The following is a 26,632-nucleotide window of genomic DNA, read 5'->3' as shown; positions in this document are numbered from 1 at the left end:
CAAACAGTTTAGAACATGAGTCATAAAAGTGGCATCACCATCTGATGCAAAGCAGCTGAATTCCCCACAGTCAATTACCTGCCCTTCTCTAAAATTTATTTTAATTTTTTAAATTTCTTTGGACCATACATCATATTATTTGAGTGGATGAATCACCTCCTCTATTAGAAGACAAACTCTCTGAGTATAGAAAAACAACGCTTTCAGAACCCACCCATTGTTTTTATACATGCACACAACCAACAAATGCATAGGTAACTGTTGTCTTATAGCTGCCAAAATGGTTGTTCCCCAGCACAGATCCTGTGGCACCAAAGGAAGTGTCTCCACAGAGCAGAGACCCGATGGAATGATGTCAGTCATCCCCCCTCTTATCAGATGGTTTCTAAATAATGACTTCATCTCACGGGATTATGTGCCTGTGAAGGCACAGTATGTGTTGGAGCACAATGGGGACAATTAGGGAAAACAGCCAGCAGGCACAGACATCACAGACCATGGAAAAAACTATTTTACTTCCTCCTATGTCCATGAATAAAAGCTATGCGTTTGGCCCGATTCGGGGCTCAGTCCTTGAGGCTTGAGTCCCTTGGCCCCACTTGCACTCTGTTCTTGGCTACTGTCTTTCTTAACCCTGCACCGCCCTTCTTGGTTCCCACAGATCTTGTCGTGCAGGACGCGACAGGTAACACAGACTGAATGCATGAATTAATGAGAATATTAAGAATGTCTACCTAGGAAGCAAAACAACAACCATATTAGGATTAAGACAAGGCAGAAGAAAGTTGATTTACAGGAAAAAGCACCTAGTCCTTCAATAAATTCTGAATGTTAGAAATCCAGACCCAAAATTTGAAACTAAGTTCATCCAAACCATTTCCAAATGAAAAATAACCAGAGAGAGAAAGAGAATTTTGTCGGGAGAGAAGAGAAAGAAGAAAGTGTAAGAAAGTTTAGATAATAATGTGTTTTCTAATTTGAGTTTTTTGATCTAGAATTTACCATGTTCTTCTATTAAAACAACAATTAGAAGTCGAAATAATTTAATGCTTATATGCAAAAAGTTTACATAATTAAATTTTTAAACAATCAGTTCTATAAATACAAAATAGTTCATAATCCATTCTCATCAAGTAATTGCACAAGTTCAAATGTTGAAGATATCAAAATGAGTCTATTATATTAAAATTGTCACCATTAAATGACAACTGACAGAGAGGGACAAATATTTTAAACACTTTAGTTAATTTTTACCAAATTAAACACTGTTATTGATTGTTGGAACATTGGATCAGGTGTCCCATCTATGATAACTGATACTTTATCTTTCATACTCTGTACTTCCATCATTAATGCAACAGAAGATCTTGTAAGGATGTTTCTTCAAATATGTGTTGCCATCTGTCTTCATTATATCTCAATAGTTTCCACTAAATAGTTTCCACTAAAGGTCAGCTTTAGTTGACTTCAGAGAGAGCTAATAGCACCATAGACTAAATTTAAAGACAAGTCAATGCTGTTAATGGAACTAGGGCACTTTAAGTCATGTATACACTAGATGCAAAATCGCATCATTGGAGATTTTGGGATACATATATATGGAGGGTGCCAAAAACATGTATACACATTTCAAGAAAGGAAAACTGTATTAAAATTGTAATACCGTGTTTCCCCGAAAATAAGACCTAACCAGAAAATAAGCCCTAGCATAATTTTTCAGGATGACATCCGCTGAACATAAGCCCTAATGCGTCTTTTGGAGCAAACCTTAATCTAAGACCCTGTCTTATTTTTGGGGAAACACGGTACTCAATATATACTGATAATAAAACATGAATACAAGTCACGTTTGACTTCTGCAATTACAAGAGGTGCTCAAAGTGGTTACCATCAGCATCCAGACACTTCTGATTATGGGGAACTACAGCTTGAGCAACACTGACCAAAGTGTCCACTTGTATATATATTTTTTGGCACCCCTGGTATATAAGTTGTCAAAGAACTTGATGCTCACCATGAAAAAAGTATACTATTGAAATATCTGTTCACACAAAATTATCAGTTCACACAAAAAGTGATATTAGGGGCAGCCAGATGGCTCAGTTGGTTGGAGCATGAGCTCGTAACAACAGGGTTGCCAGTTCAATTCCCACGTGGGATGGTGGGCTGCGCCCCCTAGAACTAGATTGAAAATGGCAACTGAACTTGGAGTTGAGTGGCGCCCTCCACAACTAGACTGAAGGACAACGACTTAGAGCTGATGGGCCCTGGAGAAACACACTGTTCTCCAATATTCCCCAATAAAAAAATTTTAAAAAGTGACATTAGTATTAAGGAATATTTAAGATGCAAACAATATGTACACTATTCCTAATCCTTATTTTTAAATCCTCAAATATTAATATGGATGACAAAAGTCAAACTTTCTAAATGTAGTAAAAATATCAGTAGTCACAAATTCAAATGAATTTCCAACAAAGGTAATAATAATTACCATTTGTTGGGCACTTATTATGTTCCAGGGACTGTGCTAAGCACTTTATCTGAATTTCTTCAGTTAATCCTCCCAAGTCTTATGAATACATAGTTTTTCTGCCCATTTTATAGATAAGGAAAAAGGGGCTTACAGAGATTTTTAAAAGTTGTCCTAGAACAACTAATTTTAAATAGTAGAGCCAGATCTCTTCAGGTTTGATTGAGTCCAAAGCCCATTCTTATAACCATTGCACTCTCCGAGCCTCCATACTTTTGACTGTCTAACCATTAGAAATCCTAATATCTAACAAACTATTAAAATGTATCTGCCTGTTTTGCCTGGACTCCCTTTATACTATCAAAAACAATCTAAAATATAGCTTATTTATTCTCTTCGAAAGTATGTCACTAATCTTGGACTTTTATTTGTTGGGGATTTTAGAGGTTTGTTTTAAAATTCCCAAAACCACAACTTTGAATAAATTAAAATCATCCTATGAATTAGTAGTATGTGGGATACACAAATGCATAGGGCTGTCTCTCTTTTTATTTATTTTTTCTCTATTGTCTTACTTTATTACTGCTTTCTATCTCAAAGCTATTTTATACAAATAAAACATTTAGACTTTTTACTTCTCAGCATCAACCAGAACCTAAAAGACAAGAGATGCCATAGTAGAACCACAGGCTACCAGAGGTCCTAACTCCTGTTTGGGGACACAGCAAGCACGTGGAAAACTAACATTAAACTGTGTTTAGAAAAACTAATTTGGTATTAGATCTTAGAACACATTTTTTTTTTTTTCATAAAAGTAATGACACCAGTGGCATTTAGGTTTCAAATGCCACTGTTCAAAAACTATAGAACTTCCCTGAGCTCTGGGAACAGAAAAGACATTTAGAACTGGGAGGCAGAAGTTTGGGGTTTTTTATTTTGTTTGGTTTTACTCTGTGTTTTTTTTCTGGATGTGAAACTGACCTTAGGCAAATTTTTGAAAGAGACTAAATTAGTCTTTGTTGCTCCCCACACCCCTGTCTCACAGGGGTACTCCTTTACTAAACACAATCACTACCCAGGTTTACCCTACCTCCTAAAATAGTCCATTTCAATGCAGCTGTTTGCATTTCACGAATTCATTCATACTAATATGTGAATGTGAATGTCATCCTTCCAAGAGCCTAGGTAGGATTATACCTAGGAAAACTCAAAAGGGTTTTTTTAGCCGTGGAAATTCAGGCAGCATAACCATTAGTAAAGCAAGATATGCAAGCAGCATGAGGGAACATGTTTTCTAAAATGGAATGCCAACATTGGAAAATGAGGCCTGCCTACATGTATGCCCGAAGGAGGTCTGTTCTCTATTCTTCTTTTTCTTAGTTTCTTTCCCTCCTACATTTGTGAACCACAGGGTCTTTAAACCTTTTTTAACCTATAGTTGCACCCACAGGGCACAGGTTGGATAGGAGATAAAGGCGTGAACTTCCAAGAGTCTAAGACAGAGTAGCTGTTGGTATATACGAGACCATCTGCAAAATTTGTATTTATAAGCCAGTGAAAATCAATGATAAAAAAGATGTTAAAGTACATGGAATTCTTTTTTTATAAATTATAATCCATTGAGGTTACAACGGTTAGTAAAATTACATAGATTTCAAGTGTACAATTCTGTAATACATCATCTATATCTCACATTGTGTGTTCACCACCCAGAGTCAGTTCTCCTTCCATCATCACATAGTTGACCCCATTTACCATCTTCTTCCACTACCTTCCCCCGTCCCCTCTGGTAACTGGAATTCAAATTCTGGTACTTTGGGTAAAAATTCTACATTCCAACATGTTGTCCCAAACTGTGAATAAAATACGTAAAGATATTTTTAAATATTTAGTCTCTATAATGACAGTCACTGTCCTCTCATCAAAACTTTGTTTCCTATTTAAAATATATTGATCTTGAATGCCTCCTTTAAAATGTGTGATTAAAGAGTCAATGGAATTTTAACAGCTATGTGCGATGTCAGAGAGGTAATAGATTGGGGGAGAGGGGTTATCACTTTGTGAGGGGTGTAAATGTCTAACTAGTACATTGTTTTGAATACCTGAAACTAATTATTTTAAAAAGCCTACCATATATGAACATAAGAAAGTTAAAATCCAGACAGTTCCCATCTTCCAAGTTGTTTGGTGGAACAATGTCATTTCAGGTGGAACAATGTCATTCACCTTAACAAATTTTAATTACTTATTTTCTGTTGCTTCTAACTGGTTGTATACAATTTTGATACATTATTTGTACACTTCAGATAATCAGAATAGTAAACACTATAAACACCAATTTCATGGAATTTCTCTATTTGGTAAGGTTGATGTAGAATAAGGTAAGGTTGCTAATGCCTCCCTCTGGGTTAGTTTTTCGTTAGCAGTTAAGACCAGATGCAGCCTTGGGAGTCAGCTCTGACCATACTGCCTTCTGACCCCCCCTGAGATTACAGATGTTTGGCAGGAGATGAAAGTAGATCTCACTGTGTTGTCCCTTCTCTGATGCCACTTGAATGAAGTATCAGAATGGTGTTTCACTCTAGACACCAGGCATGTTTCAAATTAATTTGGATTGAGTCTACATCTGGGGTCGTGTGGTCATATTGCAGGATTTCACTGTGGGCCAAATTTGCATACTAGGTAACAAGTGGCAGACATGCACTCTGAAGCCAGAGTTGGCAAGATTTTGGGCGTGGGGTGGGGATGTGCAGGAGGAGGGGACCATAGCTCAGTCAGAGATACAAGTCTTCCAAGAACCCCACTGGTTACAAAGCGATTTCTTATCTTGTTTGTCTGTAGGGTTACAATTGGATCTCTATACCTACTGAGCCAGATGCAGGAAAAATTTTTAAAGAAAAAGAAACAATAAAAAACCCCCACAAATTTAAGATTTATATCTTATTTGAAGAAAGGGGCTAATTTAGATAGGACATGTGATAAGAGAAAAAGGATATTAACTCCCCGTGAATGATTTCCTTTCTGATCTCATTTTTTAAGTTCAATTCGAAATAATAAGGATTTTCCCCTCAAAATAGATTATTTCCTTATATTTAAATACAATGATACCCTAACATCTCCAACATTTTTAACATTTTATTAAAAATTCAAAATATTCATCATAGCAATAATTTTCTAATACCAACTTTGGATGTTTAATACCACCTACAACAGAACATTACAGATAATTTACAAGCACCCTAGGTGTGTTCTTAACAGATATAAACTGCTAATTTCCATGACATATAGCATGTCAGAAAATATCAGTAAGGATAATAAGGTCTAAAACGCAAGCATTTTTTTTCTGACTCATTGAGCAGCTTTAAGCACTACAGGAGCTCATCTCAAATATGAAGGATTCCAAGTTTAAATCTCTTAAGGAAAAATCACTGCACAACATTAATTCTAAAGTTCTCAACAAAATGAAGCTTTAGTAATTAGCCACACATGTGCATAAAATAAGCAGCTAAAACAGCTGGAAAGATGTTTCTCACAGTCATTTCTTGTTTGCCTTTCACCTTTCAATACACAGAGATGTAATTTTTATTTTCTCTCTAGCTACCAAACAGCCTACCAAGTATATTTTCCTCTAAGAGGTAATACTTCAATAAAAAACAATTGTCATTTGTAATCACATGTTTTAGTTGAGTTTGTTTTTTAAAAATGCTTGGAGCTTCAAAACACCAGTTGCTCAATTCAGCATGTTCTGCCCTGACCCATTTCTAAATAAGGATTCTCTCTTCCTTTGCAAGTACAAGCGAGTAATATAAGCACAAGTGACAAATTTCTAAACAAACTTTTACTCTGAGACATCTAGGGAAGAACGTAAATTATAATCATTGCCTTTTACTCTTCTCAGTTCCAAACCTAACAGATGCGTAGTTCTGATTATACTATTGGTGAAAATGTGCCCATATCATAAATTGTGAAACAAAAAACCCAAATGACATTCAAGTTCCTCTACATCTCACAACTGTAATTTTTAATAGCAAACCACATTAGGTCTTCCTTTCTCACTATAACAAAGAAAATTGCCAAAACTAAATTGCAATTTGAAACAAAAATTTATCTGCCTCTCCATTTTTTATTTTTTATTTTCTTTTGGTTAGCAAAAACTCAGAATAATCATTTAGTGCTTTCTTAAAGGATGAATAGACTTTCCACAAAAAGTGCATGGAAATTATGGAACAGAGTAATAATAAATGCACTGTGTTTCAGAATTTAAATAAATTGAGTCCCGACATGTTTTTCACTCTGATGCATATATTATTTCATATTACGTAGCCCTATTTGCCCACTCTCATGTTTTATTAACTGAAATGTTAAACATATATGCCAAGCATTTTAAGTCTATATCTGGTCCATTTTATGTTCCAAACTCCAGTGTCAAATAAAATATTTTCCTATGCAACAAGAATAGAGAAAAAAAAAAAAAAAAAAAAGTTTTATCAGTTCTATTAATTTTACCAGCAAACATACATGTCTAAAATTTGAGCTCAGAAAATCAAGGGTACCACATCCATTTTTGTCACCCAATACTCAGAAAAGTATCTTGAACATACCAGGTATTCAATAAATGCTACTGAATAAATTAGGAATTACAATATTGGGTGAAAAAATAAGATCTAACTGAGAAAAATAAGATCTAACTGCATTTATCCATTATAATTTACATTGATGGCACATTTAGTCATAAATCTTAACCATTTTATCTTCCTTTTCAATGTCCTTCTACTCAATTGAATTTACTTTCCAGAACAGGTGAGGCTCTATAAGTCATCTCCTTTTGTAGCCCAACAGATTAATGTTAAGAAATAAACATTTGGCACTAATTTTGGCTATGTAACCTAATGTCACCAGTTTTGTTTTCTCACAAAATATCAAAAAACTATAATTATTTATTCAAAGTGGACTTGATTTCCTTAAATTACAATCCCAACCAAATAAAGAAAAAGAATAATGTTAGTATTAAGTAAAATTATAGTACAAATGCAAATACAGCACTAGACAATGGACATTAAAATAACATTATAAAATTTCAGCAAAAGAAGAGTAATTTAAGGCAAATTTTCCATTTTTATTTTTTAGTTCATTGGAATTTAGAAGGGAGTGCCTTACTAGAATATATGTCAAAAATATTTTAGATGTATTACAGAATCTATTACTGTGTTCCTTAAAGGGCCTACACAAATGAGTGATCATTCCCTTCCTATTTATGCTCCTGTACCTCTCCATTAAGTACTTAGGAACTCTGGCATTAGCTGCCATCACCTGGGATGCAGTGTTCTTAATTCTTCTGGATCAGGGTTATTTATAAAAATCAGTTTCACAACTGATTCATCTCTTCTGCTTAATACTTTCTGAGGTACTCTATCAAAAAAAAAATTGTGGAAATAATTGCAAAGAGAAAATATCCCATGGTCTTATTTAAAATAAATAAATAAATAAATAATAAAAATAAAAAAATAAAAAAAACAAGGGAGGAAGGTTTCCACAGAGCATTTTGATTTTCCTTTCCATATTATTCACCAATCCTGGCTTTTTTAAATGTTTAGTGTTTTCTAATACAGCACTGCATAATGAAACACGGAACCAGAAACCACATGGTACTCATATCTCAGTCTGACCTATACTAGTTTGAATAAAATTCCATTTGCAAATAAAAGTCCTGCACTCACCTTTCCAAGAAACCAAAAATCCTTGTTGTGTTTGTGGGCCATGGGAGGGGAGAAAGAACAAGAGGAGGAACAATGACTGAAATTGTGAAGTTTTCTGACCTGAACATTTCACTGGACCTCCACTTCCCTAAGGGACAACCCCCCACCAGGATTTCTTCCTAGGCCCAGTTCAACTTCTCTCCCTCTGCCCTTCTACCAGTCCTCTACTACTCCATGCCCCTCTGTACAAAACAGCTTCCACTCTCACTGCTTTTAGTTATTCATGTTAGTCACAGGGAGAAGGCCCAAGTTACATTTGACTCCCTCTCTATCCTTTTCATCATATATCCAGGGAGCTCTCAGGTTCTATCAACTTTTCAAAGCTTCCCAGATTTACCTTTTTATTTCCAGTTTCCCTGTCCTCACAATAATAACAACAACTAATAGCTGCCAGCTAGTATTTGCCAGAGACTTCAGAGCCTGGCTCAGCAAAACAGTTTTATACTAGAGGGTGAGCCCCACCCTGTCCCTGACAAGGTTCTGACCAGGGCAGAGAGTTTATTAGTCATTTCCCTCAAGGTCCTTGACCTACTTTTATTACAAAAGACCTAGAATCCCAGTGCCTGAAATAACCCCTGAGGAAATATGGTCCATTGGGGATGCTGTTTCCCCCTTAACAACTAGGTTTCTACTCTAAATCACGAATTAGGACCATAGGTTCCCTCACGAGAATTGTGGCTCTTTTCTGAATGCAGGGTCCTAAAATTCTACTAGCTTTTGTCTTGGGAATACTGACTCCCCTTTCCCAGTTGACTGGGATGTAGTCCCATGGCCTGAGGATTTGGAACTAGGACACAGACAAATACTTAACTTTGGGTAACGACACCATCTAGAAATCTTTGTTATAGCCCACTTGCTAGATTTGATCCTCTCACATATCAATCTACGCCCTTTTAGACCTAAGTCATTGGTTATTTAGAATGCCAGCTGTTTCTCTCAGTGGACTGCCCTACAGAAGGATTAATAACCTCATCCTACATTATCCTAACTTCCTACCCAATGTTTCAAGGCCCAGCCCTTCTGAGTTAGATCATTCTTAATCATTATCTCACTTAATTCACAAAACTATCCAATGAAATGAATGTCATTATCCCCATTTGACTGATAAAAAGTTTCAGACTCAGAGAGATTACATTATAGGATGTACACAAGGTCACATGGCTAGGCAGTGGCATTGTTGGAACTCACACTCAGGTCTTCCTGTTCCCAGTCTCATATTGTCTCCACTACTTAGGTTTTCTTATGTCTCTCAAAGGCTATTGCAAGAGATTTATAGCATACCCTTCCATATTCCAAATTATCCTATATATTACCATTAGAGTATTCTTTCTAAACATTCAGAACATCTCATGTTCTGAATTAATAATATTCCATGGTTCCCTGATTCTTTATGAAATAAGTGCAAATACCCCATCCGAACAATAGTGGGTCTCCATGATCTGGATCCAGCCTACCTGTCAACGTTTATACCACATATCCCTCCATGATCCAAGCCAAGCCACTCTCCCTCCTGTGCCTCAGCAAGGCAGCCCAGACTGTTCCTAAAGTTCTGTGTTCCTTGTTTCTAACTAAATATACTCCAATTGTGGGCGTGCAGTTCAAATCCCACCACAAAAACCTGTCATAACTTCAGATAACCAAACGTATCCCATCCTTCTGTCAACTTTACTTGAACCAAATTGGCAATTTAACATGAGTTGAATTATAGGATTGCTTTGTATCACATGGGGGTGACTCACTGAAATTTCCCTCCTCCAAATCCCCACACTTTATAATTCTTGCAGGACAGCGTCATATTCCAAATCTCAAATTATCATTATTTTCAAGCCCCTTTAGAGCAGAGAATTTGTCTTATTTAAGTGTGTGTCCCCTCTTCCAAGCCTAAGTCAAGCCCAAAGCACAGTAAGAGCTCAATAAATGAGTAAATAGAAGAATAAATTAGATAATGGTAAAAGAAGGATGAAAAAGAAGGAAAGTTTTTCACCAGTACCTATTTGAGATAACAATAAATTTTAAACTTTCATAAGTACTAGTTAAGATTGGAGATTAAACCAATATTCCAAAAAAATGTTACATAGAATAGACAGAAATCTATTAGATAGATATGGATAGAAATCTAAAAATTTTGAAATGACATAATGTCTCCAAATTGAAATAGAGCATTAAAATGATTTTCTAAATCAAATAAATTTTACAAAAGGTATTAAGTTGTTAACATGCAAAATATTCATAACAAAAACCCTTTTCAGTCCCTTGCTTTTGAAGTCATGAAAGACAGAACTACTACAGTGTTTCTTTTTTTTTTAACCGCAACAAAGACAGGCTCCAAAATGTAAACACCTATCCTTGCTGATTAAGAAGTTGATTCTAGACAAACAATTGAAACTGAGGGTCCTTATGACTTTGATTAAATTCAGCTTTAAATCCTAGCTCTAGAATTCATATCTCTCTATATATACTCCTCTGAGACCTAGCCTTTCTCCGGTTCATCAGCCACCACCAAGGCAGCAGAAGACAGTAGCCCAGACCTGACTAATGGTCACACAGTCTGTCTGAACCTCTGTAGGCTAAAGATAACATCTAAACATACTGTCTAAATTAGCCCCAGATAACACAACCTAAGTTATGTTTCAGTTCCTGAGCCATAAAGTGGACTGACCCCATGGCTACTTTCCCACGAAACCAGATAGACCTCAGAACTGTCCTCAAGACCTGAAGAAATGACTCATTACCCTTACCTCACCTCCAACCCGTCAGCTCCCAACACAACTCCAAGCCCCCTAACCCATGGTGTCTTGTGATTTTGCCCTATAGAATCTGCATCCTGCATACCACCAGGTAATTCAGACTTTTGAGCATTAGCTTCCCGTTCTACTGGGTGGTGTCATTCATAATAAAATAGCCAATATTTCTCCACTGCAATCCTTGGTGTTTAGTGTTTGGCTCTGGTAGAGCTGGGTGGATGAACTCTTTCTGTTCGACACTACTATGTCTTTACAAAATGTGGTATCTTATACAGTAAGGGGAACAGATCATTTAGATTACTGGATTTTGGTGGACAGGGGAGGGAGGGCAAAGAAAACAAGAAAACCATGTTATCATTTTTTCTTAATTATAGAGTAACTTGAAATAAATTAATGTACTTTTAATTAATAAGGCCTGATATATTTAAATAACTTCTAGCAGGAAAAATAATTATCTATCAATTTAGCAAATATTGTTGCTTCATGGCACCAAATATCTGAAAGATTTAACTTTTCTAATTTCTTTCGTTTGCTTAGCTTTGTGTAAATACATTCCAAGTACAGTTTTATCCATTAATTTGGTAAATCGTAAAAAATAGAAGGATATTATCTTCTCTCTTCCCTTACCCTGAAATAGATACACTATATTTGTTTTAAATACCAAACATAATTTTTAAACACAAGATGGTACTTTGTAAATATAAAATGCAATTCAAATTTGAGGCAGAATTATAGCTTTTCTATATTGAGTGCAGCAATTTCTGCCTTGAGGAGAGATAAAGTGCATGAAGTGCTTTAAATTTCTACAAAGTGAGCAAAATCCCAGACCATCACCACATTGATAAAAATCTCAGCCACTAGTGAGATCAACTTTGGTTGTAAAGGCTCCATCTGTCTACCTGGTAACTTGGCCATGTTACTGCCAGGATTTTCCCAGAGGCTGGCTTCCCTGGGAATAACTTACTCCTCCTTTTGTGACAAAAGAGCTGAAGTTTAACTATATTGATATGAGAGCTATACTCATCAGCCCCCGCCAGATGAATCTCAAGAGGCTTGCTTAGCAATTTATAACTAAAATAACAAATCTACCTAATAGCAAGCTAAATCTTCCAACATAACTTTCTCAAGCTAAAGTCCATCAGGAACTTCAGGCAAGAAAGACTGTAGTGATAAATTCCATTCTAAAGTTTCCCTAATACAATTTTTAAAAAAATGAAATTTAACAAATAAATATAAGAAACCAACAACAACAGCTTTATCTTCTCTGGAAGTCAACTACTAATTTCTTGAAGGAGAAATCTGTAATCATAACCCACAAAAAGTGTGTTTGAAAAGGCCATTAGTTATCTGGAGAATATTGAATTAAACCTTTTATATATAGAAAATAAAATTCCAAAGGTAATAACCCAGAGGACTTTTCTCCTTCCCAATATAATTATAAAAATAATTATAAATTCCTAAGCACAATGAAGTTCTATTTAAAATATAATCCACTGATTTACTTATTTATAGGGTCAAATTAGCCTCCCTTTTGCACTGTCCATCCATTTTCCTATATGTGAAAACTAATCACATTTGTAGAGTATTTATCTTGAATCTAGCACTAAAAATATTTACTATTTTTATATTGCATTTTTTCCTAAAAACTAAACACAATAATATATGTAAACTCATAAAATATTTAAATCTCTGTTTTATTCTGCATTTACATTTGGCCTGTCCACTAGAAGTACTGATAATGTGATAGGACCAAATTGTGTTTTCTCTGAAAAGCTCTATTAATTAGAAAAGAAAAAGAGCCTACGTGATATTAAAACCAAATTCAATAAATCTCATGCCGTGTTTCCAAAAAACATGATCTTTAAAGAGAAATTTTAAATGCCAGAACCAAATGTCAGAGGAAACCGAGATTTTTTTTCCCCCTTCAATAAATACCTAAAGATTAAAGGAAAAGCTTGGGCTTAGAGAATATATATTATTCACTTCCATTTTAGGATGTTTACCAAAATATCATAAATACTTAATAGCAACTGTTCCTAGTGCTTCTAGCAAAAGGCAATAAAATGAAACATAAACCTCAGCTGTGAAAGCCCAGGAGTTTTGCTTTGCATTTCATCACTCCACTTCCCCATACCCTCTTCAGGATAGCCCAGATTCTAATGATCAGCAGAGACAGCTCAACTGAATTCGAAACAGAAATATTATGAGCTCCAGTGAAACTATTAATCATTAAAATGGAAAGAACAACAACAGCAGTCAAATACTCAGCCACTGGTACAAGTTGCCTGACTGATAGCTAGGAAACACCATACTGGGAAGAGGGAGTAATCACACATTCCAATCCAAATTTTTATTATACATTTCTTCTATAAAGCCTATAAAACTCTCAAGATATCAAGACGGTGAGGAATTCTATGCTCAAGAGTAGAAGTGTCTAACACTGTTTATGAAAATCTTAAACTTGAAATCATAAACCCAGCCTCACAGAGCCCAATTTGCAAAAATTAATACCAAGTCTCACTTACAAACAAAATCCAGATCTTGTGAATTACACTGTGTTCATAATACCAAACAAACTCCTTCTTAATCTCTTTCTTCAAGATAATGACCACCTGCACTGGATATCAAGATTACTTTTTACAGTTTAAAATATATCTAAAATTTTGAGGCTTTCCTACTCCCAGAGAAATACTCACAGAATTAATTATTCCTTTAAGAGCTTGAAATCCACCTTTGACAGGGAAAACTTGTTCCTTGGAATCAGCAATTCTTTCGAGCTTTAGGAAAAGGAAGAAAATTTAATTAAAGGTTGGTTGAGACATACAACACTTTATAAATTTCATTATGTTTCAGTTATATGTTTCTGAAAAAAATTACACTACAGTATTAATTCACTAGTGTAGCTTGTCAGGAATTGAAGGTGGTGGTACTGATTTTACTCTAAATGTATCACAAGGAAATGAATTGAGATTAGACACTGCCCATTTACACTGGCCTCAAGTTTCAATTTCAACACAGTGCTTTTTGCACTCTATTAGCTGTAAATGGCGTGAGACACAGGAGTCTGAGTTCAATCCAAAATTTAAATGTCAAATCGCTTTGTAAGTGGAAAAGAAAATTAATAGATAAACCCTTAAAACTTCATGAAAAAAATTGGTTTTTGTAAGGAAAATTATTAAAAATAACTCATAAGAGAAATTCTCAAATCTCTACACCCCTAAGGGTCCAGGTTTACATCAAACTCAAACTTCTCAATAAGACGGTAATAATCATCTTGTCGGTTCCATTAAAGAACAAGAGTACCCATGTTATTTCAGGGCAAATGTTTGTCCTATATGAGTTCCTCCAAACCAAATAAATGTTCAAGAAATTTAGAGTTTTGTTTTCGGCAATAAAACCTAAAAAAACCTGTCCATCCATTTTTCTATTGGTAATCAAGACATACAAGATATGTGGACATTTTTATGGAAAATCTTTAACAATTGATTAGTGTCATGATAAGTCATCAGATGAGAAAATAATTTGATAAACTACCCTCAAGACAATTATGTGATTTAGATTCAAGTTTGCAGATCTTCTGTACTCACCTGAGCTTGTTCAAAGTCAAGAACACCAACGCAATAAACTCTAGCTCCAAATGACCTGGATAGCTTTGCCTAGAGAGAGAGAGAGAGAGAGAGAGAGGTGAATTATTCAAATACCAGGCTATACATGCAGAGACACACAGCAAAGTACACTGTGGTGTAAAGAACAGTTTCAGTTCAATACTCACCTCTTTCTCTGCATATGATGGCACCAAACCGTCCAACTTACCATCTGTCAGAGCAATTATGATACTGGAGGTTTTCAAGCCTCCTGCTTTCTGAATTTGTTCATTTGCCTGAAAATGAAGAATAATTATTCAACTCACAATTTAATCTTAACTTTTAACCAGCATGTTCCATTAAGCTGAATTTATAAATCTGACAAAATCAAAATATTATGGACTGACTTTTAAAACAATTTATGTTAATTATTTATTCAAAATATGCATACATTTACATTATAGAGTAGTTACTACTGAGTGTGAATGACATAGATTTTTAACTTTGGTTGATTAGTCTAAATACAACCACAGAGAAAATGGAACATTCCTTAAAAGGCAAAATGCCATTTAAACTTTTCTTATTACCACGATAAATAATATTTTCTATCAGTCTCATCCCTAGAACAACTAAAAGCAATAAAAAATTTTTCTAAGATAAACATGTTATGGGGTCTTTGAGTTTTACTAGAGAGTTATAATTTATTTCATTACAGAAAACATTCACTCCCATATTCATAAATGTGAAAGAACTTACTAGCTTTAGTCCTTCATGGATGTATGTCTCTCCTGTTGGAATAACATGTTTTAAATCCTCCAAGCCTTTGGTGATTTTGCCTCTGAAAATAACGTATTATAATATTAAACTAAAGAAAAATGAGCAAAGATCACAATAATCATTTCTCAAAAAATGTGGGAGCATTACAACTAAGTTTCTTCAGGAAGAAAAGGAAAGAACATGCGTTTTTGAGAGCAGATAGCTCTTCATAGTTTTTGTCATTTTAATGAGTATTTAATGACTTCTGTATTTTAACTACAAAAATAAAAATGCTAACAATGTAAAATGTCTTGAAAATCTAAGCATATTCTAGACATTTTGAACTGAGAACAGATATCTTCAATCATATTTGTTTTATTAAATGCTAAGGAGTGAAAACAACAAGGATTGAGTAGGTCAGCTTAATTGAGAAAGTATTTCTGAAGGACTCACCCCCACCTCCTTATGAACTGGAAATTTTCTTTGTTATCTACAAGTTCCTAAATCATGATACTTAACCCTTATGGAAATTAACATTTTCTACTTTGTCTCCCAGAGTCACAAGTCTCATGATGTAGGCATTTTTGTAGCACCTTTTCACCCACCCACCTACAATATTCTCTTGAATATTGTAGATACTTAACACATACTTGAAGAACAAATAAAAGAACAAGTAGATGGATGGATGACAATGGATTATTGAGAGAGGATGAATTAAAAAGAGGAAAAAAACATAGGATAATCTTTTTCATCATGACTAATTAGTTGTCCCAATGAAGTATGGCTAAAGGAAATATGACTATAAAAGTAGAACTATTTTGTGTATATGAGTAACAGAAGATGCATTTTTCAGATGTTTTTAGTATAGATTCAAAGACCCCTTTAAAAAGAGACAAAAAAATAAAAAATTAAAACAAAAATCTTAAGAGGTTAAATACAATAATGTTGCAAAAACAATCCAAAATATTTAAAACTTCTTAAATTTTTAAATTTAAAAGATCAGAAATCTTAATATATTGTTTTCAGAATTTGTTTTTAAATAGAAGCAAAGAAAATACCTCTCTAAATAAAAGGCTTGACATATAAAACTAAAGTATAATGTTTTAAATAAAACATGAAGAGCACTCACACTACTGAGGATGATAAAGGATAGATGAAAGAACTGAAATTCAAGTTTTAAAAAGACAGATTATAAAGACAGATTTAAAAAGACACAGATTATAAAAAGTGTATTATCTGAACATCAAGGAACTTACTGGGGTCGTACACAAAATTATATATATATATATTTCATATACTATTAAAACACATGTCAAAAATAATTAAAGATTAACAATTATTATTTTGGCATGCTGCAATGTTGTGTTTCAAATACTTGCATTCGCCAGAGCCTCAATCACATTTTAAAAGTAACTTATTGATTATATTTTAATATTGTAATGAAAATTATTATCAGATGAGTTTTCCATCTCAAGAAGTTTCCAGAAAACACAAGACAACTTTCAAAGCATGACCTTAATCTTCCTCCTTCCTGATTCAGTCATCTCTACTAACCCATGATGACTGTCTCTTTCAATATTTGGTTTAAAAATCTACCTATTCTATCCGATGGACACTTGTCTCATTAGGGAGACCACCTCAGGGATGATGTAGATGCCTGATCACTGCACTGTACACCTGAAGCTAAAGCTGAACAATAATGAATGTCGACTACAATTTTATATATATATATATATACACAATTTTATACATATATATTTACAAGAAGTGGAGTACAGCATAAGGAATAGAGACAGTGGAAATGTAATGGCTGTATGCGATGTCAGAGGGGTAGTGGATGGGGGGAAGGGAGTTATCACTGTGTGAGGGATATAAATGATAAATGTCTAACATTACATTGTTTTGTACACCTGAAACTAATAAAAAAAATAAAATAAAAATCTTACCTATTCTGAACCTATTTCTAACTTTATTACATTCTCTTTTCCATGGTGCCCCAAACATATGCATGTTCAATTTTCACTACAATGAATAATTTTGTCTCTTAAAAACATTCTGCTTTAAAATAATTCAACTAATTTAGTTTAATATTTTCACTTCTCAACTAGACTGAAAGTTTACAGTGGGCTGTCCCCATGTCTATTATGCATGATGTATCCCTAACTCTGCACTTATTACTTATTATAATGCCTTTTACAAAGTAAGTGCTCAATACATTTTTCCGTCTATTACAAGAAAATTCATAATTCCACAGATGATGGAGTAAATTACATAATTTGTAAACTTGTTTTATCTAAATATTTATGTTTAGTATCTACAGAAACAACTTGAAACTGATTCTGTCTGAATACAGATAAAAACCAAATATTTGGTGCTTCCCAGAAATGAGTGGCAGTGTGTCCTCAAGCATTAATGTTTGCTGCCAAAAAGAAAGTGAAAAAGACAACTGAAATTCAAGTTTACACAGATTTTACATGGCAAAAATCACCTTCCCATTCAGTTCAGATTCAGCTCACCATTACTTCTGAGGACCAGACAACACCAGCAGAAGACTCTAAGCTTAAAACACAACTTGCCAAATCTGGAATTCAGAGTCTTTGGGAAGGTAGGTCTCTCCTAGCTTTTCCCACTGAAAAAATCAGAACACCTCTTGCTCTTCTATCCATACTTATACGTGTCACTGTAATACTTGTATTCCCACCATTATTTTTGCAGCTGCATAGTCATAGGAGGAAAGATGTTCCCTACCCATAGCCAATAACATCTACACACAAGTCCTGCTCTTGTCTCCTTCTGGCATCACTACAGTCTGTCAGCCTCTCCTCCATCAACCAATGTCTCTAAGGAAAATGAAAACCAAAACGAGACAGGGCACATTTCAGGCCTTGAAAGGATCCCAAGCAACTAAAAATACGTTCTAAATGTCTCTATTCATAAACAGTTACCGTGTTTCCCCAAAAATAAGACCTAGCTGGACCATCAGCTCTAATGCGTCTTTTGGAGCAAAAATTAATATAAGACCTGGTCTTATTTTACTATAAGACCGGGTATAATGTAATGTGATATGATATGATATGATATGATATGATATGATATGATATGATATGATATGATATGATATGATATGATATAGTATAATACCGGGTCTTACATAATATAATATAAGACTGGGTCTTATATTAATTTTTGCTCCAAAAGACGCATTAGAGCTGATGGTCTGGCTAGGTCTTATTTTCGGGGAAATACGGTACCTTGGGGAAAACGAAGTCAAGTATGAGATTAAAAACAGAATTCATTCATCTATACTGTGACTTAAATCTCTAAAAGAAAACAAGGGGGAAAGTGACAAAACTAAATGAAGGAAAAACATGGATATGTTATAAAGATCAACTCAAACCCAACAGCTCCTGAGAAGATCATCTCACTAAGTTGGGCTTTGACATTATGTTGTCAACTATCAGCAACAGCAATACTGAAACTACTTGGTATTTGTTATGAAGCTGTCGTCAAGGATGCTGCTGCTCAGACACACAATGTCCCCTGTAAGGTCTCACAGCGGAAGTTTCTTATCATCCCCTGAGTAATCACTATACACTTCCTCCTTTCTGCTAACTACAACTATTAAACCGTTTCTTCCCCATCAGGAAACCCACAGTAAATTTCTTTCAAATTCACAAAGTTTTGCTAAGTTGCTATGGTTATCATACTGCTACGTCCTCTTTTGCAAGATCTTTAGTTTTATTTTTGTATGTTATTAAATTTCTGAAATATTATGTTCTGTGCAGCTTCACATGCTTTTTGGAAAGATGAAGAATTTAAACAAAATGGTATATTAAACCTCTGCTTTTGTTGTTGTTGTTTCTGTTGAGAAATCAGGGGACCAAACTCTATAATCATCAACTCTTTCTTATTTACTTTATAATTATATTGATTGAAGGGGGAGGGCACACAAAAAATACTCATTTTTTTTAATCTATAAAATTAGCACTTTCATCTCTGTTAGTATCTCTCAAATTTCTCTGCTGAGTAGGGAAAAGAAGAGACAAAAAGGGAAAGAAAAGAATCGGAGGACAGGGAAGAGAAAGGAAGTGAAGGGAAAGGAGGGGATGGGAGGGCAGATAGCAACTGGAACTACCAGGCACTGTGCCACATCAATGGCTTTTCTCCATCCATATAACACTTTGGATTGTGGAAGGTATTCATGATGTCATAACTAAAATAAATATATACTTTTATAAAGAGCAGCATAATAAAAGGGTTGGCAGAGAATTATGACTTTCCCAACCAGCACAATTAAGGCACAATTTTATTTAAGTACCTTTTACTTGTGACTAAGGATGTACATTTATACAACATATCTGTATAGTACTTGAACTTTTCAATCATCTTAACTTCCCAGATTTCAAAGCTTTTCACAGATTTCAGTGGATCAAGCTACACATATCTGCTGAGTACCCACCACATGTGAACACTGTGAGTCTATAAGGTGATAGGAGAATGGCTCACACATAGTCCAGGGCTATTCTCATACACACATCTCTACAGATGCCATGTTCTTTACCCTGGCTATACACCAGAATCACCTAAAGGGCTTTTTTAAAAATCTCTTCTGGGCTCTAATTGAGGAGATTCTAATTTGCTTGGTTTGTGATGGGGTTAGGGTATTTTATGGAAACTCCCCAGAGTATTCTAACATGCAGCCCAAATTAAGAACCTCTGATCCAATCTAATTTAAAAATCTTTCCATGTTGTTGGAATGTTCTTTTCCTTACCCATTTTGCCAGTCAGTCCTTCCATTGAAGGGCTTGTGGGGATGACTACGGTAATCTTTTAAACTATAAAATACAGCCTATGGGATGGGATGGCTTATAGCCAGAGAGAACAGAGATGAATTCCAAGCCCTACCTTGTTTCCTCATTTGTAAAAGAGGGATGAAAATATCGACCCAATGGGTCCATTGTGAGGCTTATATGGCACATAATAAGTACTGAGAAAGTTGTGGCTAATATTGTTCTCATTTGTTGATATTAGTCCTGCCCTGTTAGAAGGATTTTGTTCACTCACTTTACTTTCTTCTTGATTCCAAGGAGAGCTTGGTCAGCGAACTGAGGGTTGAAATTTTTTGATACAGAGACCAGACAGGAGGGGAAAGGAAAGAGAAGAGAGGTGAAAAGTGTTATGTTGAAGCATCGGTGACTAGAAAGTCCTAGAAAAGAATTAGATGCAAAACTTTATAATATGAGGTGGGAAGACTCAGGGATTGGAGTAAATCAGAGATGAATTGAGACTCTAATTCTGCAACTAATGAATTATGTAACCATCAGCAGTTATTTAGTTTCCTGGAGCTCAGTTCCATATCCATAAAATGTAAATAATAATGCCTGCCCCAATGGGGTTTTCAATCATTCATTCTATAGATATTTATTAGGTGCCCACTATGATATTTATAATGCAACGTTATTTGGCAGCCTTGAGTATTCAGAAGGCAGTGGGTGGACAGAAAGAATATTAGAGAGAGGGAGGAGAAAGGAAGTGAGTAGCACCCAAAAGAAACCCTTCTTCATTATAGTTTCTCCTTTACACTGCTATAAAACCTATAAATGAAGGCAGGCTGAATCTGAGGTATAATGGATAGGATGCCAGGCTCTGGAGCCAACTGCTCTCCCCACTTACTAGGCATGTGAACCTGGGCAAGTTTTCTAACCTCTGCATCCTTCAGTTGCTTCCCATATAAATAAAGGTAACGCTAATACTAACTTCAAAGTCTTCTTTGAAAATCAAATAACTTCAAGTGTTTGGTACAAAGGAAGCATTACACAGACATTAGTTATTATTCTTTCATCATATGATATGTGAGGGACCCAGCAAGGTCATGGGCCAGTCAACCCTCAATTCCTTCATTATGCTGTTTTGCATCAAACAATGAGCGCAACATACAGGTCAGGCATGGGGCCGAGGCCTCAATTCCCAGCCCGAACATCTACTGGTCTTAACACTTCCTAGTTGTGTAGCCTCTCTGGTCCTCCATTCCTCCCCTGTGAAAAATCAGGATACTGATAGTACTTACGTAGTGGAGTTGTGACAAAAATTAAAGGGGCTATTACATGTAAAACACTCAGTATACTGCATGGCACATAAGTGGTCAACAATCAATACCAACTGTTTGTGTCTATTCACTATACTTCTGTCTCTTTATAAATACAAGAGAACTAAGTATGAATTCTTAGCCTAGTTAGTCACCAACTGTCGGCCTCATCTGAGCCCTGTCCCTCTCCTAGTTTCTCATAAAACACACAGAATTTTAAAATTTTATAGTAAGTTGTACAAACTGTAAATCATATGCCTAAGTATTGATCGTGAATAAACAGTTCAATATAAAGAATCTCAAAAGGTACTTCTTTTATAGCACAGATTTTTTTAAATATTTTGGGAAATTTGTAGTCATTTCTAAGGAAACATCCACCCTCACATTGTACTAGCAAAGTATTTCTACATATTGTTAATTCTTAAATCCTGAATTTAATACTATTCAAAATCATGGATGTAAAGGGAACCATGTCGATCTATTCTACTCTAATTCAAGAAGGAAATACTGGTCATAGTAAAATATTAACAGTAAAAGAGAATATTATCAATGTTGTTAATAAACAAATATTTTTAATTCATACAAAAAAATAAGAGGAATGAGATGGAGAGGTTAACAATAAATAATAGAAGTAAAGGACATTTGTCATTTAAATTTTACTGAGATGGGTTATGAGTTGCACTAGAATCTAAAGACTAGTGCCAAAATTACCAATCTAATTTATTTTGGTTATATACAAGGTTTATATTTTTCCCCAAAGTTGACATGTGTGTTTCAGAAAGAGAGTCATCTCGGAATTTCATTATTACTTTTCATATAAACTATGGCAGCTAATCTCCAAATATGACCTCTCTCAATCGCTTCCCACTTTGTATGTGCTCACTCTCCTATCAAGAGATGGAATTTAGACACTCCACCCCTTGTACCCACCATAGCTGATACTGCGTGGTAACAGAATAAGGTATAGAAGTGATGTTCTTGGACATCTGAGTCCAACTCTTAAGAGAATTGGAGACTTTGCTTCCTTCACTTGCTCTTGGAATCCTTTCTCTTAGACCCCAGTCATCGTGTTGTGAGAAGCCTATGCCACAGGCAGCGGTCACAGGAGGAGAACCAAGTTATTCCACTGCACAGCTCCAGCTGAGCTCCACAAACAACCAGCCTCTGTGATTACAGCACCAGGTAACACCACCGTGGGCTGAGAAACTCCCAGCGGAGTCGTCCGCACACAGAACTGTGCAAGATAATAAAATTGTTGTTTAAGCCACTAAGTTTTGGGGTTGCTTTTTCATGCAAAAATAATTTCTGAATAACAGGAAGGAAGGAAGGGAGGAAGGAAGGAAGGAAGGAAGGAAGGAAGGAAGGAAGGAAGGAAGGAAGGAAGGAAGGAAGGAAAGAAGGAAGGAAAGAAGGAAGAAAGGAAGGGAAGAAGGGAGGAAGGGATTGCTAAGTGTCAGATATTTCATTGCTGCATACATTCTCAATTCTTTGATTGGGGCTCAGTCCTACTACCTGAGAATGTATCTTTGTGGCTCTTGACTCTACCCTCTGAACTGTGACTCTACTTTCTTAGTCATCCTTCTTTTTTCATAAGAAGTAGCCCATAGGAATGATTCCTTCCTGCCCATAGGAAGCTGAGGGTCCAGAAGTCTCTTTCATATTGAAATATCTGTCTCTTTTAATTCATGTTGATAAGAGCCCTTTGAACATTTTGTGAGATTCCTATGTATTAAATTATAATCTACTTTATTAAACAAAAGCCACATGCAAAATTTTCCTCAAAAGAGGCTCTTCTCTACTTTAGACTGTAAATCAGGTGAGACACACACCCAAAAGATTCAGAAGCCCTACCTTTACCAAAGAATGTCTGTGAGGCACATCTTTTAAGCCTTTTGATCTGGATAAAAGGGTCTACAAAACATCCTCTTAAACCTTTCTGAAGTCATAACAAAGGGTCTGTCAATTGCACCCTTAATCTGATTTTTCCCTGATGCCACATTTTACAGGCAGCAATCTGGGTTTGATCATTGAATTAAGGCCATTTCTTAAATCAGGGTAGTATTTTTGCCAAGGAGACTGGGGATGAGAGTTTTATTTTCAAATCCATGAAGTCCTGGCTCTTTATATTTCCTCTAAACACTGTTTGAAAACTGAAAAGTTCCTTTTATAGCTCATCTCACACCTCTCATACATCATCATAGCAGCTGAAAGAAGCCAACTGACACCTCCAACAGTCTTCCTGGAAATCTCCTTAGCTTTATCCACATGTCCATTATGCACACTTTCTATTTTCCACATTACCACCAAACTTTCCACCACTACATAAAATGGTCATCTCTGCTTCAGCCTCCAATAACAACTTGCTCACTTCCAGGTTTTACTATCAATCTCCTCAAGGTCATTTAGCTTCTACCCTAGTCATGATCTCTGTTGTGGTTATCTACCGCTGCATAATAAACTACTCAAAAATTAGTGGTATAAACACAAGTTATTATTTCTCGTGACACTGTCCATTGAATGAACAGTTCTGACGTTTCATACATTAACTGTTGGGAACCTGGAATGGCTGGAAGAGTTTGAATGACCTCACTCACATTGGCAAGTTGATGCTGCTGCTGGTGCTGGCTATTGCCGATGAGTTCAGCTAGGACTGTGGACCAGAATCTGTAGTTTCCTCCATGTGGCTCACCTGGGTTTCCTCCTACCATGTTGGTCTCATGGTAGTCAAAGCTTATATGGCAGCTGGCTGCCCAGACCACAAACAAGGAAACTTCCACACCCCAACTTGCTCACTTCCAGTTTTTACTATCAAGGAAACTTGCCCTGCTAAGGCTTAGGCCTGGAACTGGTACAGTTTCATGTTGATGTCTGCTGCAATCTATTGATTAGAGTAAGCAACAAGGCCAGCCCAAAGTTTTAAAATTATATATTTAAATAAATATATTTATTTTATATATTATGCATTTTACATGTATAATCATATATACAGGGGGGTGCCAAAAATGTATACATATTTCAAGAAAGGAAAACTGTATTAAAATTGTAATACTCAATATATATCGATAACAAAATATGAATACAAGTCACGTTTAACTTCTGCAATGACAAGAGATACTCAAAGTGGTTACCATTAGCGTCCAGACACTTCTGATTACGGCGAACTACTGCTTGACAAACGTTGACCAAAGTGTCCACTTGTATACATTTTTCTGGCACCCCTGGTATATGTATATATGTATGTATATGTATTAGTCTGTGCTTCATTGGGGGTCACAGAAAAACAATCTACCACAAAAGCTAAAAGTTTCATACATCCATGCAGCCAAATGCCAATTTAGAAAACTGCATAAACATAAATGTCTAGGTATTTATATCATAGGACAATTCGGTTCTTTATCCTTAAGAGATTATTAGCCAGGGACACTCGTCCTTGAAAATAAACAGTAACTGCAAACTAAACATAGCAATACTTGAGAATTTTATAATAGCTGGCCAGTTACATAACATAACTAGATGCTTGTTTTAGAAGGTAAAACTTCGTAGACTAAGTGGAATATGAAACCAAACAATGTTCTCAAGATGTTATTTATGTCCATACAAAATTACTAATGATTTGTAATCCACTTAGCACCGTACTTTACCTGAACGATTGCATATCAAGCATTTAGCAAAATGTCTGATACACAGTGAGTGCTCAGTGAACTTTATGTACTATTTTTATTGTCTCCTTCCTTTAATAAACCACAATATTAACCAGGCTGACAAAATTCGAAAAAAATTTATGAGGGGAAATCTGTTCATTCATTCAGACACACTTACTCTACTTATCTGTGTTATTACATACTGCTATATTATATACTGCACGAAGGGTACATTGCAAAAAAGCCACTTTTCTCTATTAGCTCCTCTACTTAAAAATGTTTATAGTTTCAAAAGAGTGAAGTGTTATTTTCTAAACACAAACATTGCTAATACATTCTGTTATCTTAGGAACTAGCAGATTTAGCTCCCACTTTATATAAAAACGTGCTTATTATTTATTTAACCTGTTACTCTGATGCCAACATATGCCAAAGTCTCTGTAGTCCAGAGTCCAGACGACTGAACCCAAGGTAGCAGTTCTGATTCAAAAACATCTGCTTACAAAATGCTCCACACAGCCTGGGTTTTATGAAAACTATTTCCCCAATTTAGTCTACGCGAACCAACGTGGGGTACACGGATCACACCTGAAGCCCATACATGCTGCTTTTTGTATATTTTTCTTCCATTTCCCCATTCAATGCCTGACTGAACCATGAGAAAACGACCTGTGAGTTTCGCCACTTCAGTGTGCGGGGTTTGTCTCCCAGACATGAATAACAATGTTCCATTTTCCAGAACATATTCACAAAGTAGATAGGGCACTTCACGGAAGGTACTAACATATCCATGACTGGCATCTGAGCTGCTGCCATGCCCAGACCTCTCCGGATGAGCACCTGACATGGCCAAAGCTGACTTTTCTAAATAGGAGGAATTACTTCCCTATTCGATTTTTTTTTTTTAAGCCCAACTATAGTCACTTCCTAACATCACATCACTGGTTTGTAAAGTAACAGAATACATTTAGAGGATAAATATGTCTCTGAATTATGACAAATTCAGACTAATTGTGAAGACTGGAAAAGGGGGAACAGAGAGAGTCTCGGGCAGTGCAGTTGTGCAGTGTCCAGGCTCAGGAGTCAGGTCTGCATGTGAATCCTGGCTCTACCGACAGCTGTGTCACTGGGAGCAAAGTCACATTTCTGAGCTTCTGTTAGAATCCTGGCACATCAGGATGAAAATGATGATGATCGTGTACGCTGATAGCCTCCAATCCCATTCCAACATCAGCCTCCATCCCACCCAGTCATCAGTTAGGCATCCTCACGCATCGTATGCATTTAATTGTCCCAACATTGCTATATGGTAGGAAGGTTTAGCTCCTTTTAACAGGCAAGGGAATTGGGCAGCAAGAGGTGAAGTAACTTGTCCAAGGTCACACAGCTAGTATATAGCTCTTATATCTATTTGGGCCACAGTCTAATCCTGGTGTTTTCGTTTTAACAAGGAGCCTTCAGGACTCTCCAATGTAACAGCTGGATATGCTCTGTTCCTAATGCTTACTCTTTCTAATCCCTGAGTTCGTTGTTTTTCCAAGACAGCTCTCTCTGTCTTGGAAAAGTCAGTAACATTTCTTTTTAATTTAAGCA

The 26,632-nt window shown here is 35.7% G+C and overlaps 1 protein-coding gene across 1 annotated transcript in view; it reads right to left on the bottom strand.

Moving 5' to 3' along the window:
* Positions 1–26,632, bottom strand: part of ANTXR2 (ANTXR cell adhesion molecule 2) — a 141,511-nt gene that overhangs the window by 106,374 nt on the left and 8,505 nt on the right. The window contains exons 4-7 of the mRNA XM_019720146.2: positions 15,314–15,395; positions 14,746–14,853; positions 14,561–14,629; positions 13,670–13,750 (exon numbers count right to left, since the gene is read on the bottom strand). Of these exons, the coding sequence (XP_019575705.1) occupies positions 13,670–13,750; positions 14,561–14,629; positions 14,746–14,853; positions 15,314–15,395 (340 nt within the window). The remainder of the gene's footprint in view (positions 1–13,669; positions 13,751–14,560; positions 14,630–14,745; positions 14,854–15,313; positions 15,396–26,632) is intronic.

The sequence above is a fragment of the Rhinolophus sinicus genome, linkage group LG02, assembly GCF_036562045.2.
Source record: "Rhinolophus sinicus isolate RSC01 linkage group LG02, ASM3656204v1, whole genome shotgun sequence".
NCBI classification, from domain to species: Eukaryota; Metazoa; Chordata; class Mammalia; order Chiroptera; family Rhinolophidae; genus Rhinolophus; species Rhinolophus sinicus.
The sequence above is the reverse complement of the archived record's forward strand: the minus strand, read 5'-3'. Positions and strand labels throughout refer to the sequence as shown.